This window comes from Rhinolophus sinicus, linkage group LG03 (genome assembly GCF_036562045.2).
Source record: "Rhinolophus sinicus isolate RSC01 linkage group LG03, ASM3656204v1, whole genome shotgun sequence".
Taxonomy (NCBI): domain Eukaryota; kingdom Metazoa; phylum Chordata; class Mammalia; order Chiroptera; family Rhinolophidae; genus Rhinolophus; species Rhinolophus sinicus.
Window position 1 is genome coordinate 101806248 of NC_133753.1, and position 20108 is coordinate 101826355.

Below are 20108 nucleotides of genomic sequence, written 5' to 3' on the forward strand. Positions count from 1 at the left end.
TCAAGTCCTTTGCCCATTTTTTAACTGGGTTGTTTTTGTTGTTGTTGAGCTTCAGGAGTTCCTTATATTCTTCATAGTAACATCTGGATATATATCTGGATATAAAGCAGATGTATAACTTGCAAATGTTTTCTCCCATTCTGTAGCTTGCCTTTTCACTCTGTTGATGGTGTCTTTTGATCCACAAAAGTTTTAAATTTTGATGTAGTCCAATTTATCTATTTTTTTTATCACCTGTGCTTTTAGTGTCATATCTAAGAGATAATTACCAAATTCAATGTCATGAAGCTTTTCCTTCTATATGTTTTCTTCTAAGGGTTTCATACTTTTAGCTCTTTTATTTAGGTCTTCAGTCATTTTGAGTTAATATTTGTACATAGTGTAATGTAAGGTTCCAACTTCATTCTTTTCCATGTGGATATCCAGTATTCGCAACACCTTTTGTTGAAATGGCTGTCCTTTCGCTGTTAAATGGTTTTGGCATCCTCACTGAAATCATTTGACCATATATGTGAAGGTTTATTTCTGGACTGTCTGTTCTATTCCATTGGTCTGTTTTTATGACAGGACCACACTGTTTTGATTATCATAGTTTTATAACTTTGAAGGTTTGAAATCAAGAAGTATGAGGCCTCCAACTTTGTTTTTCTTTTTTCATGATTGTTTTGTCTATTCGGAGGTCTTTTGAGATTTCATATGAATTATAGGATATATTTTTCTATTTCTGCAAAAAATGCTGTTGGGGTTTTGATAGAGATTGCATTAAATCTATAGATTGTTTTGGGTAGTATTAACAACATTAAGTCTTCTAATCCATGTAAATGGGATGTCTTCATTTATGTCTTTTTTAATTTCTTTCAGCAACATTTTGTAGTTTGGGGGGGGGTACAAGTTTTCCATCTCTTTGTTTAAGTTTATTCCTAAGTATTTTATTCTTTTTGATGCTATTGTAAATGGAATTGTTTTTTTAATTTCCTTTTCAGATTGTTCATTGTTAGCATATTAGTATATTGCTAAATTCATTTATTAGCTCTAACAGTATTTATAGTGTAATCTTTAAGGTTTTCTACATATAAGAACATGTCATCTGCAAAAAAATCCCGATAATTTTACTTCTTCCTGTCCAATTTGGATGCCTTTTATTTATTTTTGCTTTTTGTTTTCCCAATTGCTCTGGCTAGGACTTCCAGCACAATGTTAAATGGAAGTGGTGAAAGCGGGCATCCTTGCCTTATTCCTGATCCAAGAAAGGAAAAGCTTTCAGACTTTTACCATTGAGTATGATATAAGCTGTGGGCTTTTCATATGTGATCTTCATTATTTTGAGGTAGTTTCCTTCTATTCCTAGTTTGTTGAGGCACTACTTTTGCCTTTTTCTTTTTTCTTCTGTCCTCGATCCACCTGAGACTAGCTTGTCACCTTCCTGCATTTTAGGGTGGATGCCTGAAAGAAGGCAGTTTCGATCTTCCGTCTTCAGAGAATTTGTCCAGTTTTCTTCCCCTTTCCATTAATGTATCTACTTACAACACAAACCTTTGTTGAGGCAGCACCATGTGCCAGTCATGGGCATGGTGCTTTCCTGCCCACGGGAAGTTTCACATATGTTGTCTCAACCTTCACAGAAGCTATCTGAAATGAGAATGGTTACGGTCTCCATATTAAGAAGCAGAGGTGCAGAGGGGCTTTAAGGCAGAGCCAGCTCCTGTGATTCCTTTGCCCTAATGTATTAACCCGTGCTTTTTCTGTGTCTGGCCCTTAAGCCATGTTGCTGGCCCCTGAGCAAATGCCTCCCTTCCCTCCTGAGCTGGCTCTGATCTAAGAGGAAAGGGCCCAGGTCCAATCCTGAAATCTGTTTTCTCTCCTTGCATTAACAGAGGTCCTGGGCCTACGTCAAGAAGTGCAAAAACAACATGCGTCCAAATCGGGGCTTTGTGGCCCAGCTGCTGGAGTGGGAGAAGATTGTCCTCGGAGACTTTATCACAGACATCTCGGATCCACTCTACTGATCTCTGTGGCCCAGCTATGGGTCCTGAAAAACCTTGCTTGAGAGCTTCTTCTGGGTAGTGGGCCAAGGCTGTGTAACCAGGTTGATGTGGAAAAGGTCTTCGCTACCTGGAGCCTCTTGTCAGCCTCCTATATTGGTTCTTCCCAGGGTCCTTGTTCACGCCACATAGCAGGTGCACTCTGCTCAGACTTAGTAAGCACCCCCTTTCCTGGATCACCCCCACTGCACTCCTGAGGCTGCCTCTGAAAGAGCATCTGGCTGCCAGAGCAGCTGCCCCCCCCCCATGACTTGGACCCTTCGAAGGCTGCCTGGGGGGAGCTCCAGGGGTTCCTGCTTTCTGTGTTGGTTCACAGGGGTGTCACAATACCCACCTGTGAGTGGAGATTCCCCTCCACCTAGAGGTGCCAGGCCCAGGCCCCAGGTTCCACAGCTCTGAGAGTCTCCTGGCATATGGCACACCTTTGCCTCATCCCCAGCCCCAGCATTCCCCATTTCTCCACTGGTTTATCTCTTGCACAGATTTCCTTTCTGTGCTCCCATTCATTTCTGACTGGTTGTGTTTACCAGGAAGAGATTCCTGCCCCTTCCATCGCCCACACCCAGGTGTCTAGAAATTCCTCACGTCTTAAAGGGAGTTTTCTTCCGAATGTGCTTTGGAGCTCTGGTAGTGCCCTCAGAACAAGCCTGGAGCCATGAGAGGGCACAGACAAGGAGACTGATGGGGCTTTTGGAATGTCCTTCAATGTTCATTCAGCAAATATTCCTGGGCCACCTGGGCAGGGCTTGGGACATAGAGATGAACACCGTTTTATCTCCTAGGACTCTTTGCAGAGGGTTGGAGGTCTCCCCTATCCCAAACGGAAGCCCAAACCCTCAAGGAGTGGGGTTTGCCAGAGGAGTAAGGACTTTTCAGGCAACGCAGGCTTTAGTCAGGATCTGAGCTGGAACAGAGCCTGGGATGGCTGCAGAGCGATGGCTCTGTCGGTTACGGACATCCTGGTAGGCAGGGCAGAGCCGTTGGAAAGTTTTCAGGAGGGACATGGTGGAGATTAGCCTCGTATTTTAGGAATGGCAGTCTGGTAGCTGTGTGAAGGCACAGTAGCAATGAGCTAAAGGCAAGGAGACAGTAAGGAAGCCACTGTAAATATGGAGAGGAAGTTTGGAATCCCCTCCCCGCTGAGGCGCAGCTTCCCAAGGATGAACGAGTTTGAGGCAAGTGTCACCTCCCTGGGTCTTGGTTTACTCCCAGCATGACGGTCCGGGTCACTGCAGGCTGCATCACGCGGTTAGCACGACTCGTGGAGCCCTGGGAGGCTCCGCTGCCGCCCCAGCCCTCGTCCAGGCCAGGAGTCGCTGGGCGAGCGGTGTTGGGTGCACTTGGCCCCGCCCAGACCACGCCCCGGACTTGGATTGGGTCGGGTGGAGGCGGGGCCAGCGCGTTCGCCGCTCCAGGACCTTTTCTTATTGGTGGTCGCGGCGGCGCGAGCCCGGAAGCGGACCGGGGAGAAGGCGGTGGAGGCTGAGGCGCCTCCGGCCAGCCGGGTTGCGGCGGCGTCCTCGACCCTCGGCTCAGCTGGCGCGGGGCCCGGCAACCATGCATCCCACGCCCCGGGGCCCGCTGGGCGACTGCCTGCGGGACTGGGAGGAGCTGCAGCAGGACTTCCAGAGCATCCAGGTGAGCGCCAAAGTGGGTGCCCACTGGTCCTGAGCCACGTCTATTTGGCTCGGGGTCAAGGGTCGGGCAGGCTTGTGTCAGGCACCGGGGAGCTCGAGTCAGGGGTCGGGGACCCTGGTGTCGCTCCCGAGGGACCCTCCTCTCGGCCTCACTTGAGTGTCCGACGGAGGCACCCTTCGCGCGAGCGTCCGCCACGATCCGGGCGGGACCCCACTGTGCCCGGCGGACTTCGGGCCTCCAGCGATAGCCTTGGAAAGAGACCCGACCCCGTCTTTTTCAGGGGTGTGGCCACTTGAATCAGAGCCGGCCGGGCCCAGTCTTGGGTCAGTCACTCGGCAAACATGCCCCGGACGCCGGCTGGGCCGGAGCCCGGAGCAGGGCCATCCCGCTGTCGGGGCTGAGTGCCGAGTGGGAGCGCCCCGGGAGGCAGCCGGGCCTGGGCTGGGGGAAGTGGTGTTTAGGTGAAGTCCCCGGCCTGTAGGGGGACGGTGCCGATCGAGGGTGAAGGACAGCGCCCGCGAAGACAGGCCCGTGTGGCTGCTGCAGAGAGTGAGGGGAGAAGTGGGTGGGCCATACCCTGCAGGAACCTCATGGGCCTGGCCGGCTGGAGCCTCTCAGACCAGTGGGAAGCCGCAGGAAGAATTGAGTGGATCTGGCTTGTATGGGCTACTGTGCTGTTCCAAGGGGAGGCCAGGGAGGAAGAGGCTGCTGGCCTCCTTTGGACAAGGGAGGCGGTGGCTGGGGATGGGCAGAGGAGTTGAGGGGGCGTGGCAGCCCCGCTGGGTATGAGAAACAGACCCAGACAGGGCAGAGCTCAGACCAGCTGGGCGCTGGATCAGGCCTTTGCCCCTCCTGGACTGGTTTCAGCCCCTTCCTGTCTGCAGGGAAGCCTGGCCGCCCCCTGGCCCAGTGAAGCCTGCTGCTATTAGTGCTTCTCCCTAGAGTCCTGAACAGAGCAAACCTAGTCCCCGAGCCTGACTGCCATCGTGCTGGCCTGGGACCCTGTCCTCACATTGTCCTTTGCCCTGTCTTCAGGCTGCTGCTTCTCAAGACTTCACCCACCAGGGCAAAGTGCTCTGGGAAGCCTCGCGCCAATGGTGCTGGGGGAGGGTAGGGCACTGGCCTTACAGCAGGAGGTCCAAGGGCTGAAGCCTGATGACCTTTAACCTGGGGGGAAGATGCTGGGAGTGCCAGAGCCGAAGCCATCCTGGACAACCCCAGCTCCCCTGCTCTTGCAGGCTGGATGGACAGGATCTGAGAGTGCAGTAGCGGCTTCAGGCAGCCTGCTTGGTCCAGAAGGTGGACCTGTGGGCCTAGAATCCAGACTCGGCATGGGATAGAAAGGGGTGGGAACAACTAGTAGATGAGCTGAGAGCGAAAAAAAATCCTTCAGGTAACTAGCCTGTTTGTGGGAGAGGGGTGCTGTGGGGGCTTCTGGGCTTTCAGGAAAACCCCATTTCCTTGCCTGCCTTGGGGAGAGAGCAGCCTTAAGGAGGTCCCTGGGATGGCACAGCTGGCTGCCTCCTTTCCTGCTGAGACCCTCCCAAGTAGCTCTACGGGAGTGTGTGCTCTGTCCCCTGCCAGCAGGCTCTGGCTAAATGGCCCTCCCAACCAGCCTGACCCTTCTCTTCAACCCGATCCCCAGGAGACCCACCGGCTGTACCGTCTGAAGCTAGAGGAGCTTACCAAGCTGCAGAACAATTGTACCAGCTCCATCACTCGGCAGAAGAAGCAGCTCCAGGAGCTGACACTCATCCTGAAGAAGTTAGGAGTCCACCATCCTCCCTCAGCCTCTGTCTGGGGTTGGGTGTCTGACCTGGTGGGGGGGTGGAGGGCTGGTGCTGACTCCCTGGCATGGCTGCTCCCCTTTCTGGGCCACGTTAACCCTCCTGCCCCACAAGTGTCAGTGTGATACCTGGGGCCTCCTGCTCTGACTCTGGCTTCTGTGGTCCCACCTGCAGATGCAAACCCTCCCTTCCAGTGGGGGCCAAGGAGACTGTGCAGGAGCTGGAGAACCAGATAAAGGAGCGCCAAGGCCTCTTCTTCGATATGGAGGCCTATTTGCCCAAGAAGAATGGGTGAGACCTCTCCCCCAAATTCAGTTCACAGTTACTCCTGGGAGAAGAGCTTGAAGTGCACTCTTCCTGTGCGTGATCATTTGGTCAGCAGATGTTCCTTGGGCCCACTCCGGGCTCAGCAGTCAGCCCAGTCCTACCTCGGGGGAGACAGCTGAGTGACAGTGACAGCTCACGAGGATGGGTGCTTTGTGGTGGAAGTACAGGGAATGGGGGAGCAAGGGACCCAGCCCACCTGGAGTAGGTGAGGCCTCAGCCAAGTCAAAGGATACAGGATTGAGCCAGGAAGGCAATAACCGCAGGGAAGTGCAGAGCTCGCCTCAGGCCCAGTCGGTGTGGGAAGAGTGACAGGTCAAGTACGAATGTCCGCCGCCAGGGAGGATGGGCAGGGATGGTGCAGAACCTTGGGCCAAGTGAAAAAAAATCCATCAGAGATGGCAGGCAGCCAGACAGCTGGGAGAGAGCGTGTTCCAGAAGGCAAGGGAAGGAGTGGCCAGCAGCCTCAGCTCAGATGGCTGGGGAGGGGGTCAGAGGCCGTGATGCAGGGGAACTGCTTCGTGGAAGTCAGGGTGACCTTGGCGAGAACCACTTCACAGGGCGGTGTGGCTGGAAGTTGATATTGGGGATGACAAAAGAGCTGAGGAGACAGCCAACTTTAGGTCACACTTCAGAAGCTTGGCTGTGAGTGGAAGGAGAAACTATTATAGTACCTAGAACTTAGCGTGATGGCTGAGGGGCAGCTTTTGTTTGGGTGTCTGTGTAACTTTGTACATAGGACAGACTTGAGCATATCTGCTTGCTGAGAGGTGGGGCCAGCAGAGGGGAGCTCATCAGAAAAGGGGCACTAAGTAATGGAGGGAAACCCCAGGGAGAAGGGAAGGGCTGGGCCTGGGTCCCTGTGGTTTGGGATGGGAGGGGGCGCAGAGGCGAGTGTGACCAGGCAGGCAGGGGCGATGTCAGCTGCCAGGGAGACAGGACGAAGGGTTTGGAAGAGAGGGTTGGTTGAGGCCACTGCTGGGATGGGAGAGGAAGCCGGTGGTGGCGCTGAGCAGCCTAGCAGCCTCGTCCAAGTCCCCACTCTGCCCCTTAATCTCTGCGCAGCCTTGGGCAAGGTCCTTGACCACTCTGAGCCCGTCCACGTGGCTTGAGTGTGAACAAGAGCCCACATAGAGGTGCAGTTGCTTAGTACACAGCTATGACTCTGGTCACCTCTTGAAGTTTCCTTGGCAGAGAAGGATGAGATGAGCTTAGCTGGTGGGTGTGTGGCAGTGCCAGGAGCTGGGACTTATGGGTTGCCAGGAAAGTGGTTGACATGTGAGAGAGGGCTTGGGGACTTAGCTGGCTCAGGAAAGGGGAGCAGGGTCAGCAGGGCCTGGGGGCCTCAGTGAAGGGGTGGGTCCATATGGTGACATGTGCTGGGCGGCTTGGCTCTTGGGGGTCAGAATATCATGAGCATTGTGAGGAAGCCATTCTGGGTTGGGAGGAGGTCCTGGTGTGGTGGTGGGTGTGGGTTGCTGCAGTGGATTGGGGCTCAGGCTCGGAAGTAGCCAGGACTGTAGGGTAGGTGACAAATGCTGATCACGCACGTAGCCGGTAAGCCTAGTGCCCAGGCGACAGGGGTGATGTGAGATGTGGGCGGGCCTTCCATGGCGGGAGAGCTAGGTGCTCTGGAGGCCCTGAGGTGGCGGAGGTGGGTGACAACAAGGGAGGGAGGGGATGCTGGTTTCCCCTGGGGCAGGATTTGGGAGCAGGCAGGACAAAGGCTGGGCGTCAGTGTTCCCCATGGAGCTTATCTGCAGCCTCCCAAGGTCAAAGCCCGTAGCCAAGGCCATGGGAAGGCCGGGCAGGGGCCGTGACCCAGACACTGGCCCACTTGGGGGCTCTGTGCCCTTTGCCCTTTGGCTTCCCTCTCGGCCGTGGCCTCTCCTCACCCATTCTCCCCCTCCCGCAGGTTGTACCTGAGCCTGGTTCTGGGCAACGTCAACGTGACACTCCTGAGCAAGCAGGCTAAGTAATTGGTGTGGGCTGGGTCTCAGCTCTGCTCCCCACCCTCCCGCTCCCTTTCCGCTCTGTCCCAGCTGCCTGGGCTAAGCCTGGGGGTTCAGCAGCTGCTCCCCCATGCTGGCCCATGCCATGCATGGAAGTGTGTCCGGAGTAGGCACCCCCTCCTCTGGCGGAGGTGGGCTGGGTCCCGCCAGCATAGCTTCTCAGCCTGTCCCACGGGTGTGTGCCCACCCTAGGTTTGCCTACAAAGATGAGTACGAGAAGTTCAAGCTCTACCTCACCATCATCCTCATCCTCATCTCCTTCACCTGCCGCTTCCTCCTCAACTCCAGGTGGGTGTCCTGCTGCTCAGGGGCCAGACCCCGTGCCCTCTCTAGGCTCTACTGCCAACGCTGTGTCCCCCTCCACAGGGTGACAGACGCCGCCTTCAACTTCCTGCTGGTCTGGTACTACTGCACCCTGACCATCCGGGAGAGCATCCTCATCAACAACGGCTCGCGGTGGGCAAGGGCAAGGGCAAGGCCAAGGCCAAGGCCAAGGGCAAGGGCAAGGGCAAGGGCAAGGGCAAGGGCAAGGGCAAGGGCAAGGGCAAGGGCAAGGCCAAGGGCAAGGGCAAGGGCAAGGGCAAGGGCAAGGCCAAGGCCAAGGCCAAGGCCAAGGCCAAGGGCAAGGGCAAGGGCAAGGCCAAGGGCAAGGGCAAGGGCAAGGGCAAGGGCAAGGCCAAGGGCAAGGGCAAGGGCAAGGGTCTGGTCCAGCTCCTGGGGCAGGGAGGGAGCTATGGCCCGCTAGAAGCAGGAATGGGGCTGGGGTGCTGGTTTCCTTTCACCTCAGCCCACTTCCTATCCCCGAGCACCAGTCCTGGGGGTTGAGGGGACAGGACTGATGGCCGCTTCCTGACACAGGATCAAAGGCTGGTGGGTTTTCCATCATTACGTGTCTACGTTCCTATCGGGAGTCATGCTGACATGGTGAGTGGCCAAGCTTGGCTCCAGAGCCTCGGTGCGGGGAGCGGAGGCAGGGACAGTTGGCACCCCCAAGCTCCCCGCCCCCTCCCTCTGCTTTATGCCTTAGGCCCGACGGCCTCATGTACCAGAAGTTCCGGAACCAATTCCTGTCCTTCTCCATGTACCAGAGTAAGTGTCTCGGAGGTCCCTGCGCAGCTCAGGACTTGCCCACGGGCAGGGGTGGGGAAAGGACTGGGGGCTCCAGATGAGTCCTGATGCCCCCGCACCCCCAGGCTTTGTGCAGTTCCTCCAGTATTACTACCAGAGCGGCTGCCTGTACCGGCTGCGGGCGCTGGGTGAAAGGCATACCATGGACCTCACTGTGGGTGAGTCGGCCGTGGCCCCCGCTGTGGATCCTGAAGGGGAGCTGGGAAGGGAGTCCTTTCCCCTAGAGCTGGTCTGAGTGGCGGTGCCCTTTTGTCCCTGGTTATTTTGGGCCCTGCCCCTTCTCCCTGCAGAGGGCTTCCAGTCCTGGATGTGGCGGGGCCTCACCTTCCTGCTGCCCTTTCTTTTCTTTGGACATGTAAGTTCTATCTGTGTCCCCGTCTGTCTGGCTGTCCAGCCCGTTCTGGCTCGAGCAGGGACTGTGTTCTAATGGAAACCCTCCTCCCTCCCAGTTCTGGCAGTTTTTTAACGCACTGACGTTGTTCAGCCTGGCCCGGGACCCCGAGTGTAAGGAGTGGCAGGTGAGCTGGAGGCCCTGGGAAGGACGTTGGGAGGGCCGGTGTCTGGCCTCTGGCCTCAACCTGATTCCTCCCCCAGGTGCTCATGTGCGGCCTCCCTTTCCTCATCCTCTTCCTTGGCAATTTCTTCACCACCCTGCGGGTCGTGCACCAGAAATTCCACAGTCAGAGGCGCGGGAGCAAGAAAGAATGAGACTGGGCCTTCCCCTGCCATCAGCCTGGAAGGGGCTTCTGTACCCCATGTGTTGTTTGAGGGGGTGCGTGCTCCCCTCATCCAGGAGGGTCTCTTCTGCTCTCCCTTGGTTTTGTGGGCTCTGTGGGCCCCAAAGGCTATGCTGGAGAAGAAGACCTGGACCTGTGTCCCAGCCTGCGGGGATCTGGGGCCAGTGGCCTCAATAAAGGAAGGGAGGCAGAGAAGTGGCTCGGTGTGTATTGTACTGAGGGCAAGTGGCTCTCTGTGCCACCACTGCACGGGCTCATGGGACTCCTGAGCTGTTGGTCTCTCTGGGGTCTGAGTTAGTAGACCCAGGTAGAGGCCCCAGACCTGTGCAAGGAATAGCATCAGGCAAATACAGAAAACAGAACTTTATTCCAAGGAGCAGAGGTTAAAATTATTTACACTCATTGAAAATCACGTGGAGGGGCCAAGCTCCTGCTCAGCTGAGAAAAGCCCCTTCTGTACAGCCACTGGGGGCCTGAGGTGTTCACAAAGTGTGGGCCCGGTCACCCTTGGCTATGTGCCCTGTGGCCAGGGGCTCTGGAGGGCACATCTCGGACCTAGAGCAGTCTTTTTCACTGGGCCTGCCTCCTGTGATGGCCCAGCAGAACCCACCCAGGAGACAAGCAGAAGGGGGAGGGAAGTGATTACATGGGGAAGCAAGTCTGTAGGGCACGAGGGCAGCTCCTAGCTCCACACGTCCAGGGAGTAGCGGCCCTTGGTCATCAGCTTCTTGATGTAGTCCACGGCCTGGGCGTGCTCCATGGACCCCAGCTCGGCCACAATGTCGTAGAAGGTGTTCTGCACGTCCTTTGCCATGTTCCGAGCATCCCTGGGGGGAGAAAGGAGGTGGCACTGGGGGCCGGGCAAGGACCCCCACGGTCAGGCAGGGCCTCAGCCCTGTCTTCTGCCCTCACTTACCCGCAGACATAGATGTGGGCCCCCCCCTCGTGGATCAGCTTCCACAAGTGCTCCTTGTCCCGTTTCAGTAAGTGCTGGACGTAGACCTGAGGGCAGAGGGTGGTGTCTGTGAGGCCCGCCCCGCAGCTCGCCCCCCCCGCCACATATGCCTGCCCCCCGCCTCACCTTTTGGGGCTGCTCCCGGGAGAAGGCTACGTTGAGCTGGGTGAGGGCGCCCTCCTTGTGGAACTGGGCCAGCTCCTCACGGTATAGGTAGTCCTCGTCAGAGCGGCGGCAGCCATAGTACAGTAGCGTCTCCCCCACCTCCTTGCCTGGGGGGGTGGGCCGGTGAGTGTGGAACCTGCCTTGACCCTGGCCCTGCCCCCAGCCCGGGCCCAGACACTTACCCTGCTGCTGCAGCCAGGCCCGCTCCTGGATGAAGCCTATGAAGGGGGCGACCCCAGTGCCAGGGCCCACCATGATGACAGGCGTGGTGGCCTTGAAGGGCAAGCGGAACTGGGACTTTCGAACGAACATGGGCACCAGAGCCCGGCGGCCATTCTCCCCAGCGGGCTCCTTGGCCCGCAGCCAGCTGGTGGCCACACCCTTATTGATGCGGCCAGACTTGGTTTCATACTCCACAGCCACGGCACAGATGTGCACGGAGTTGGGGTGGACCTGGGGGCGGGGGGCAGGAGTGAGTGCAGCAGCTGTGCCAAGGCCCCCTTCCCGGTCACCCAGGCTGCCTCGGCACTGGGTCCCTGCTCAGGGTCTCTCCACACCCTTTGTGCTGCCCAAACAGCTTCCCTGACTGGCTCTTGGCAGCGGGGCTGTGAGCAGTGTGCAGTCTTACAGCCCGGCCTACTAGCTGCACTGCCCGGGGATCCAGCGAAGTGCCCCCCAAGGCGCCCGTGCACCTCAAGGAAGCCCAGGCGATGCTTCCTGTCGGCGGGCCGGGCCTGCCTACCTTGGAAGACGAAGCGATGGAGTAGTAACGGGCCTGCAGCCTAGGCAGCAGCTCACACAGGTGGTCGATGGGGGGCCGCAGGGACGGGTAGTCCTGCAGGATGGCCAGGATGTGCCTGCGAGCTTCCACCACCCAGCTCAGGTACAGCTCCTGGGGAGGACAGGACGCAGGTGACATGCGTGAGGGGACGCGGTGAGCTGAAGCTCGGCCCAAGCCGCGTGGAGAGTGGCTGGGTGGGGGTAGCCTGGGAGTGCAGCCCAGGGCAGAGGGGGCAGCAGTCTGGGGCGGGGGGCGGGGGGGCGGGCACACCTTGCCCTCGCCAGAGGAGGAAGCCATCTTGCGCAGCTGTTCCTGCTCCGAGGGCTCGGAGGCGAATTGCGCCAGCTCGTAGAGCACATTGGTGCGCGGAGGGTTGGTGATGTCCAGGTAGTAGGTGAGGGCCGTGCGGTAGGAGGTGGGACAGGGGAATGGGTGCTTCTTGTTGGACTCCTCTGCAGGGAGACAGAAGGCAGGATTTGGGTGAGTGGGGTGTCACGGGAGGGGACGGGAAGCCGCAGGCTGCTCTGCAGGAAGCAGGCAGCCCAGCTGGCACCGGAAGCAAGGCCAGATCTTTGTGCTCCTTCCTTGGCCCTGGGGCAGAGCCTCAGGCTTTCAGCCAGGCTTAAGCTTCAGGCCACACATGTCATCCTTGTCAGAAGCGGGACCTTGCTGGGGGAGGCCTGGCATTCACTGTCCCCACTCCAGCAGAGTCTCAGTCCCTGCAGGGGCCCTTTGCCTGCCTAGAGCAGCTCAGAGGGCTGGGCCTGGTCTACCGTAGGGACCCAGGCTCAGGACCGTGCGATGCCAACACAGGGGCTTGGACCGTGATGCAGGGCCACCTCCAGATGGGTGTTTACGCCTGGATCCACGGCTGCGCTGTTGGGGCAGCATCCTGTCCATTCCAGGTGCAGCCATGGCACAGGCCCCATTGTCAGGCCTTGCTGCAGCCGTCTACTGCCACCAGTCACCAAGCCAGCTTTACTGACCCCCTCCCCCAGTCAGACGAGAGCAGCCCCCAGCTGGGGAGCAGCTGAGAAGGGGCTCCACCTCTTAGAGGTGAGACTGCAGGGCTCTTTATGTCTGTGCACAGATGAGTTGCTGCAGAACCGCCCACAGGGCTGAGGGCCTGGCCCAGGGTGGGCTCAGCACTTAGGGGTTTGGTTCTAATTCCTGGAGGCGTTTGACCTTAGTATGATCTACAAGTCATACATGTATAGCTTGATGGATTTTCACAAACTGAACATCCTGTGTATCCAGCACCCAGATCAAAAAGGAGGGTATTCCCAGCACCCCAGCGACCTCTGTGCTGAGCTCAGAAGCAGGGCTCAGGCCTCGCACTACGGGGCTGGGGGTGGGGTGAGCACATCTTTTCTAAAGCCGCACACCCATCTGCCTTGGGGAGTTCTGAGCCTTTGCACCTCTCAGCCGCTCTTGGCAGTGAAGGGCCCCCGGCAGGGATTCAGAGTCTCCTGAGGGGAGTGAGCTCCATAGCCTCCCTCAGCAAGTTCCTGTCTCTGGTGGTACAAGGGACATGCCCCACAGAACGACAGACCCAATGGCTTGTCCCCTGTTGCTGGCACAATGAACTCTGATATAAATCAGCCCCCTTTCATGCTGTTCCTAAGGGCTGACTTGAGCTGGTGAGAAGGAGCGGCCAGGCGAGGGAGACAGGACGAGTGGGCAGCACCCAGGGCAGCTGGTACCCCGGCCTTGGGAAAACCCTGTGCCTTATTTAGTGCCTCCTGCACTCAGCACCCTGAATGGACCCCGAGGACTGTTAGGGATGCTGACTGTGATGCCAAACGTCACAGGTGAGAAGATGCAGCCCCGGGAGCAGGGAGAGGGCAGCCCCAGGCCCCAGGGATCAGCTGTGCTGGATCCGAGCCTGGGGACCAGGGACCTGGCTTGCAGCCCCCTCTTCCCCACGGGACATGGGGTCTGGGCAGGCAGCAGGGCCAGCTGCCTGCAGGCACCCCTCCCTCCCTCAAGGGACTAGCCAGTGTGGGGAATGGCGGGAGCCCCAAGGCAGAGGGCCAGACCCCACAGCTAATTTTGACCCCCCACCCTGGAGTTTGCTCCAAAACCTGTAACTGTGGCATCTTGGGTATAAGGGTCCTTCCAGGCACCAGGGCTCCAGGCCTAAACAGCTCAACCTACAGGCCTTGCCAAGGGGCCCACTCCTGCCAGCTGCCTCAGGCCCAGGCAGACAGGGAGGGTGGCCTTGATTCCAGGACTCACCATCCAGATTGTTCAGGGACATGACAACATCCAGGTCGGCACCCAGGATCTCGCCAAGCTGGTTGACCAGGGCAGAATCATTGGCTGGGTAGACGGCCACATGGTCACCGGATTCATACCTAGGGGGAGACGTGAGGCTCAGGAGGAGGATGGAAGGGGGCCCTGGACCCAGATTAGGAGGCCTGAGTGAAGGTGCGGGGAAGTGGGTGGCGGCAGCTCGTACCTGATTTTGGAATCTGAGATGTCTAATTCCAGGTGCATGAGGTGTCGCTCAGTTCCCTGGTTCAGCTTCCGGTTGATGGTGACAACAGCCAAGAATGGATTCTTGGCATCAAAGGGCCTGGAGGGGAGGAGAGCAGCTCAGTGACTGGCTAGGTCTTCAATCTGAATTACCCTGCCCCCAAGACACCCTTCTGGTGTCACAAAACACAGGGAACCTCAGAGCCGGCCTCCAAGGGCTAGGAGGAAACCTCATGTATGGAAAGGGCTCCCCCAGCCCAATTCCAGGCAATGCTCCTGACAACCCCACAAAGTGGGCAGAGCTGGGTTATCAGTGTCTCCATTTACACATGTGGAAAGTGAGGCTGGCCCCTAAGAACCTGGGAGACCCTCCACATTGTGTACCCATTGGTGAGCTAACAGCAAAGAGGACTAAGTCCTTGAAGATGCCCGAGACAGAAGGGGCCTGCGTCCCCGAGTGACTGCATGGAGCAGAGGTCCCTCCCTCACTTGCCCTGGACGGCAACATGAACAGGAGATGAACTTTTATGCTCTAAAGTCACTGAAATGTTGGCCTTCCTGTGACAGTAGGACTGCAGCAGGACTGACTAAAGAAGGGCTGCTGGGTCTTGGATCTGGGAGTAAAAGGAGGACTTTTCTGAGTGGTTCCAGCAGAATCAGCAGTGCCCAGCGGTAAGGCTAGTCAGGGGCCCAGGAGAGGAACACTATGTTTTTGGATAAAAAGTCCAAATATTAGGGCAGAATTTAAGGAAGAGTGTCCTTCTGCCAAAGTTCAACATAGACTCAAAACTGAAATTACTATGTCCTGGTCCAGGAACTGCTATGCACCCCCCACCCCAGCATATTCACAGCAAAACTTCAGAGCATTTAAGTACAAGCTGAGCAAGTGCCAGTCTCTCAGAGGCTGTGCCCTGGACGAGGGACCTCTGGGTGTGGGGGGGGTCCTGTGGGCCCTGAGCACCGAGCAGCTTCCCGTCTCTGCTCTGAGCTTCATGCACTGCTGTGCAGTGGAGATGAAAACGTGGGTGCCCCCACCTACACCCACTCCTGGACAAGGGTGGAGATAAGGATGCCCCACGGGATGGGGTCTGCGGGACACACAGGACTACCAGTTGTTTGCTGTCCCCAGGCACCTGAGACAGGTGCACAAGCGCCACAGGGCCTGGTCCCCAACCATGCCCTCCACTCACGGTTTCTGGTTCTGGTAGCTCTTCAGGCGGCCCATCTCCCCCTCGTACACCTTGGCCATGTCTATGTCGGTGTGGACCACAAGCTCATACTGGCGAATGCTGAAAAGGAGGGACGGAGGGTGAGGCTGGGGGCTGGCAGGGGGGAGGGGGGAGGGGGGCTGAGTCAGGGAGTGAAACTGTCAGGAGACAGTGCATGAGGGTCCAGATAGGCCCTAGGAGGTGGGAGGGAGCCAGCGCAGCTGCGGAAGGGGTGGGGCAGCCACGGGTTCAGAATACTTCCAGGTGGTTCTGTGAGAAGGTAAGGAAAGCCTGTCGTTTCAGACAAAGCCCAACACATAAGCCTGGGACCTGGCACCCTCCTGCATCTGTCCGAGCTTCCACCAGACTGCCTCTCCCTCTCTCCCACCACCACCCCACCAGGCCAGGTCTCCCATTCTCAGGAGGAACTCGCCCATGGCCCACAGACCACTCTGGGCACACACTCACCTGGATTCCTCTCCAGTGGCTTCCACCCCAAAGTGCTCACACACAGCCGGCCAGAACTGCTCTCGCCACGTGATAAAGTCCTCCTCCAGGCTGGGGAGAGGAGGTAATGAGCCAGGCCCCAGGCCACACAATTGTGGCAATGAGACCCTGCTGGGCTGGCTTCCCAACCACCTGGGTGTCAGGTGGCGCTGCCGGGCCCTCTTCTTCTCAGCAGCCCCCAGAGCTGGAGGGCTCATTGCATACTGCCTGCCCAGTGATGTATCCCAAGGTATCAGGAAGTGTCTAGATGTCTGCACTAACCATGGACAAGCCAGGAGGATGAAGAAAAGCAAAGGCTCGCTCGCTAGGGGTTGGGGGGCGGGGGGTGTGACTCTCTTCCTCTGTGTTCACAGCGTTTCAGCAGACACTGTGATTTGTACACCCCTCACGTGCCACAGCCACCCTTAACCCCGAGGGTGTCTGACACCTGACAGCTGGGGGGGCCTCGCGTGCAGGCTGGGTCTGGGGCACTCACTTCCCATCATCGTCGCCCATCCCCAGCTCGAAGATCCGCTGGGCACCGAGCTGCTCCAGGCGCTTGTCCACATACTTGCCCATGGCATTGAAGTGCTCATAGGTCTTGTTCCCAAGGCCAAACACCTGTGTGACACAGGGGTGGGTCTGAGGCCTGGCCAGCGGTAGGTTTCCATGCAGTGCTGGCCCAGCCACTGGGCAGCACTGTGAGGTGGGACACCTTTGAGCCCTGGAAGTGGCTTTGTTTCGGTGACTGACAGCCCGGAACTCCCCTCCACAGCCAGGCTCTAAACCTCAACCCTGGGTGGCCAGCAGGGGCAACTCACCCCCCCATCCGGCTCTCCTCGCCCAGCCGAATCTTGGTCACCCCGCCACCCCTTTCTTGCCTTTAGTCTCCAGCAACAAATGCCCCTGGAGCCAAGTGGGGCTGGGCACGTGGACGGAGAAGCTCTCTTACTGCTGGGGCCCCGAGCGGAAGAGGGGTTCGCCCTATAAACAGCCTGTCCCGGGCTCCCTGCCACGAGCTCCCTACCGGGCCCCCTGTCCTGACACCTTGGCCTGCCCTGGCTGATCACGAGGAGGTGAGACCTGGAGGATTTCCTTTTGGACATGGGGGTCTGGGCGCCCAGGGGAAGCGCCACAGGCTGCCACCTGGGAGCCCACAGGGAGCCACCGGAGAAAAGGTGGGGGACTCACCGCATACTTGACTCCAGAGAGGTCCACATCCGTCTCCTGCAGCCAGTCGTAGAAATCCTGAGCGTTGTCAGTGGGGTCCCCCTCGCCATAGGTGGCCATGCAGAACACCGCCAAGGAGTTCTCTATCTCTGACAGGCTGCCCAGGTCGGCCTGGAGACAGAAGGGCAGGGCCCAGGCCCAGTGACCATGACTCAGTCTGCTCAGTGCCCCAGGTCTGTACGCGATGGGGTGCAGACAAGCTAGTCCAGGGTTCAAGTGCAGGGGGTGCATTTACAGAGGAAAGGGTGTGGACAGGCACAGACCGGCTGGGTTCCGTGCTACCAGCTGGCACTCAGAACATGGTTCCCTGTGCACTGGCGCTGGGCCACCGCAGGTGGACGTTACTGTCCCACAAGGTCCCTGGAGCACACAGGGCCTAGGCTCTCACTGATTCCTAGGCTCACCAACTCAAAACCCAGGTCTGGAGACAGACAGGTGGTGGTGCCCGTCCCTAAGACAGAGGGTGGGGGTGAGTGTGGGCGGTTTGGTTTGGGAGATGGAGTCCATGCAGCTGATGCTCAGGAGACAGTGGTTCTGAGAGAAAGAACATCTGTTGTGTTGTTGGAGCTGCAGGAGCAGCTGGGCGATGATGCGGTGACCCCATTAGGGAGACGCAGGAAGGCAGCTCCCAGGAAGCTTCTTCCCAGGACCAGATGCTCCCTGCCAGCCTCCTCCCCGCCTGGGACCTAAGGACCAGCTCCCGCTTCCTTGCCCACTGCCTCTACCTGGGGCAGGTGGCCTGGCTGACATTAGTTCTCCTGGCCCAGAAACAGGCAAGCACACCGCTGGAAGTTTCTTGCACACTGGAGAATGCAAGCACGTGAGGGGAAGAACAGGACAAAGGAGCCAATCCAGGAGGAGAATGAGCAGGCAGAGCCTCCCCCACGCCCTCAGACAGCCTGAGGCCAGTGAGGCCAGAAGTAGGGACTGAACCCTGCATGGTCCCGCAGTGGCCCAAAGGAGTGACAGGCGGAGGCTGAGGCGGCAGGGAAAGGATCCCGCAGCCCCAAAGCCTTTCCCAGTTCTCAGATTCTCCTGCTCCAACCCAAGCTGCACTCTTCCCTCAGGCTCTGTCCCCGCTCCTCGGCCCTGGCCCAGACACAGGACTTTACGGCCTCATTTCAAAGCCCAGCAGAAGGGTTCCCAGAGATGGCCGTCCAAGTCCAACACCCTCATTCCTCATCTGTAAGGAAGGGGCTGTCCCAGGGTCACACAGGCAGTCAGGGCAGAGCAGGATCAGGGCACTTCCCCGACTCCTCAATCCAGTTCCCCTGCCGCTGTGGTTTGAGTGGGGGTGTGGGGGAGAGATGGGAAACAGGTCCTCTCCTCACCTGCTGAGACCGTTTCATTATTAAAGCCACACCCAGTACACTTCTGCTAGCAGCCACCCAGCACTTGTAAAGCGCACAGCATGCAGAACATGGACGGCTGGGCGTGAGCAGTGCTGGGAGCTCACAAGTGCACACCTGGGCCAGGTGTTCTTCATGTCCTTAAAACTGGGGCCACCTGGCTGCTAGTACAAACGACAGGAGACACCCATTCCTGTCTGTCCCTTTGGTTAACTCAGCCCATGAAGCATCTCCATGATCCAGGGACGCCTTCCTTAATGGGAGGAAGGGCCAGAGCGTGGGGACAGCTCACCAAGTCGTACTCCTCGGGGTCTGCTGACATGCCCCGCATCCCGTAGCGGTGGGCGTCCTTGGACAAGCGGTTGGCAAACTCCTCGGCGGTGCCCGTCTGGGAGCCATAGAACACGATGATGTTCCTGCCCTAGGGAAGGCCAGGCACGCAGGGTCAGGGGGCTGCGATCCACAGGCTTCACGGGGACGCCAGGTGACCACAGGGCAGGCCAGGCAGGGGGGCGCCTCAAAGGCAGCCTCTTTCCTTCCTGCCGCAAGTCCTCTCTAGGTCACTCCGGGCTGGCAGCTCACTGCCACAGCTCTTGTGGTGTGGATGGGGGTTCAGGCCACCCAGCTGACTGCAGCCATCAGTGTAATCTTACACATGCAGCTACTCAAGGTCACACTTCGGACAGATTTTAAAATGACATATGAAAAAATACAACATAATGCACTCAGTGAAAAATGGTGACCAAACAGTATGTATAGTGTAATCCAATTTTGTTATATACACGCACCCACATATGTGTCTATGTATATGTTTTGTATAGTATATACATGCATACACAAAAGAAAAAGACAGGCAAGAAATACACCAAGAGTCTCTAAATGGGGAATTATGGGCGAGTTTTTCTGGATGATATAAAAGTAATACTTACTTTAAAAAATCTACAGAATAGGAAAAGGAACCATATGGACTGGCTCACGGCTCTTCAACCTGCCCCCCTCCCCCCCCCCCCCCGGGCAACTGTGCCTCTGCAGCAGCTACTGAAAAGCCCCAATCCCGTTCCCTGGACTTCCTGTAGCTAGGGCTGCAGCAAATTAGGTCTGGCAACTGGATGTGCTTTGCAAGATCTGGAAGGTAGAAGTGAGGCACAGGCCACCTTCCGGTTATGCAGGCACGAGAGTTCTCTGCAGTGGTACCCAGGGCCCTAGGTTTTGGATTTCTGCACCTATGTAACCCAGTACCTAGGTTTGGGGTCTCTGCACCCAGCCCTAACTGATACATGTACAAAGGACAAAATAAAACACGGATTACAATTGGTTTAAAGTGTTCTCATACCTTTTACATTTCCTGAATTTTCTACAAATCATTTAAAAATGCATTATAAAATAATCACTATAAAAACTACTTCATAAAGGAGAAAATGCTTACGATATCAGGTAAACGTACTCAAACAGGATATAAAATAGTAGCTAAATATTTACGGTAGGATAAAAATATGTAAAGTACCTAGAAATCAACCTTATGAGAAATACATGAGAAGCTACCGAGTGATAAAGGACTCAACCAAATGGAAAGCACTCTGATTTTGGAGAGGAAACCTCAACATACAAGATGTCAGTTCTACCTGTATCAATACAGAAACGTAACATGATCCTAACATAAATTTTAAGAACTCTTTTTTCCTCAACAAAGTGACCCTAAAAGTCCTGTGGAAAAATAAATATAACTCCATCCGTAGGGACATTATTTGGCAATAAAAAGGAATAAAGTGCTGACACACGCTACAACAT

The 20108-nt window shown here is 56.9% G+C and overlaps 3 protein-coding genes across 10 annotated transcripts in view; 2 read left to right on the top strand and 1 right to left on the bottom strand.

Moving 5' to 3' along the window:
* STYXL1 (serine/threonine/tyrosine interacting like 1) overlaps nucleotides 1-2117 on the top strand; it is a 56093-nt gene extending 53976 nt beyond the window's left edge. For all 3 annotated transcript variants that reach the window (XM_019717673.2, XM_074328412.1, XM_074328413.1), the window contains exon 9: nucleotides 1875-2117. In XM_019717673.2, coding sequence (XP_019573232.2) covers nucleotides 1875-2006 — 132 coding nt within the window. In that variant the 3' untranslated portion in view covers nucleotides 2007-2117. The remainder of the gene's footprint in view (nucleotides 1-1874) is intronic.
* A 1358-nt stretch (nucleotides 2118-3475) lies between these two features.
* TMEM120A (transmembrane protein 120A) lies at nucleotides 3476-9863 on the top strand. Of its 2 annotated transcripts, none has more exons than XM_019717671.2 (12): nucleotides 3476-3680; nucleotides 5326-5444; nucleotides 5642-5758; nucleotides 7707-7766; nucleotides 7996-8091; nucleotides 8170-8259; nucleotides 8662-8727; nucleotides 8831-8892; nucleotides 8997-9089; nucleotides 9222-9286; nucleotides 9381-9448; nucleotides 9587-9863. In XM_019717671.2, exons 1-12 carry the CDS (start codon nucleotides 3600-3602, stop codon nucleotides 9843-9845), a joined length of 1176 nt encoding a protein of 391 aa, XP_019573230.1. In that variant the 5' UTR covers nucleotides 3476-3599; the 3' UTR covers nucleotides 9846-9863. The 2 variants fall into 2 exon arrangements, with proteins under 2 accessions (XP_019573230.1, XP_019573229.1); XM_019717670.2 differs by having other exon boundaries at nucleotides 3479-3680; nucleotides 9381-9449; nucleotides 9526-9863.
* Nucleotides 9864-10016: 153 nt separating this feature from the next.
* POR (cytochrome p450 oxidoreductase) overlaps nucleotides 10017-20108 on the bottom strand; it is a 63146-nt gene continuing 53054 nt past the window's right edge. For all 5 annotated transcript variants that reach the window (XM_019717669.2, XM_019717667.2, XM_074328410.1 and 2 more), the window contains exons 4-16: nucleotides 18613-18741; nucleotides 16933-17082; nucleotides 16238-16362; nucleotides 15724-15813; nucleotides 15238-15336; nucleotides 14031-14147; nucleotides 13808-13926; nucleotides 11840-12021; nucleotides 11531-11680; nucleotides 10971-11241; nucleotides 10750-10895; nucleotides 10585-10670; nucleotides 10017-10495 (exon numbers count right to left, since the gene is read on the bottom strand). In XM_019717669.2, coding sequence (XP_019573228.1) covers nucleotides 10351-10495; nucleotides 10585-10670; nucleotides 10750-10895; nucleotides 10971-11241; nucleotides 11531-11680; nucleotides 11840-12021; nucleotides 13808-13926; nucleotides 14031-14147; nucleotides 15238-15336; nucleotides 15724-15813; nucleotides 16238-16362; nucleotides 16933-17082; nucleotides 18613-18741 — 1809 coding nt within the window. In that variant the 3' untranslated portion in view covers nucleotides 10017-10350. The remainder of the gene's footprint in view (nucleotides 10496-10584; nucleotides 10671-10749; nucleotides 10896-10970; nucleotides 11242-11530; nucleotides 11681-11839; nucleotides 12022-13807; nucleotides 13927-14030; nucleotides 14148-15237; nucleotides 15337-15723; nucleotides 15814-16237; nucleotides 16363-16932; nucleotides 17083-18612; nucleotides 18742-20108) is intronic.

Bases quoted from the DNA above. Each gene is read 5' to 3' on its own strand.
- TMEM120A (XM_019717671.2), top strand. From the start codon at position 3,600: ATGCATCCCACGCCCCGGGGCCCGCTGGGCGACTGCCTGCGGGACTGG. The intron at 7,767-7,995 runs GTAATTGGTGTG...TGCCCACCCTAG, and splicing joins CTCCTGAGCAAGCAGGCTAA to GTTTGCCTACAAAGATGAGT. The intron at 8,092-8,169 runs GTGGGTGTCCTG...CCCCCTCCACAG, and splicing joins CGCTTCCTCCTCAACTCCAG to GGTGACAGACGCCGCCTTCA.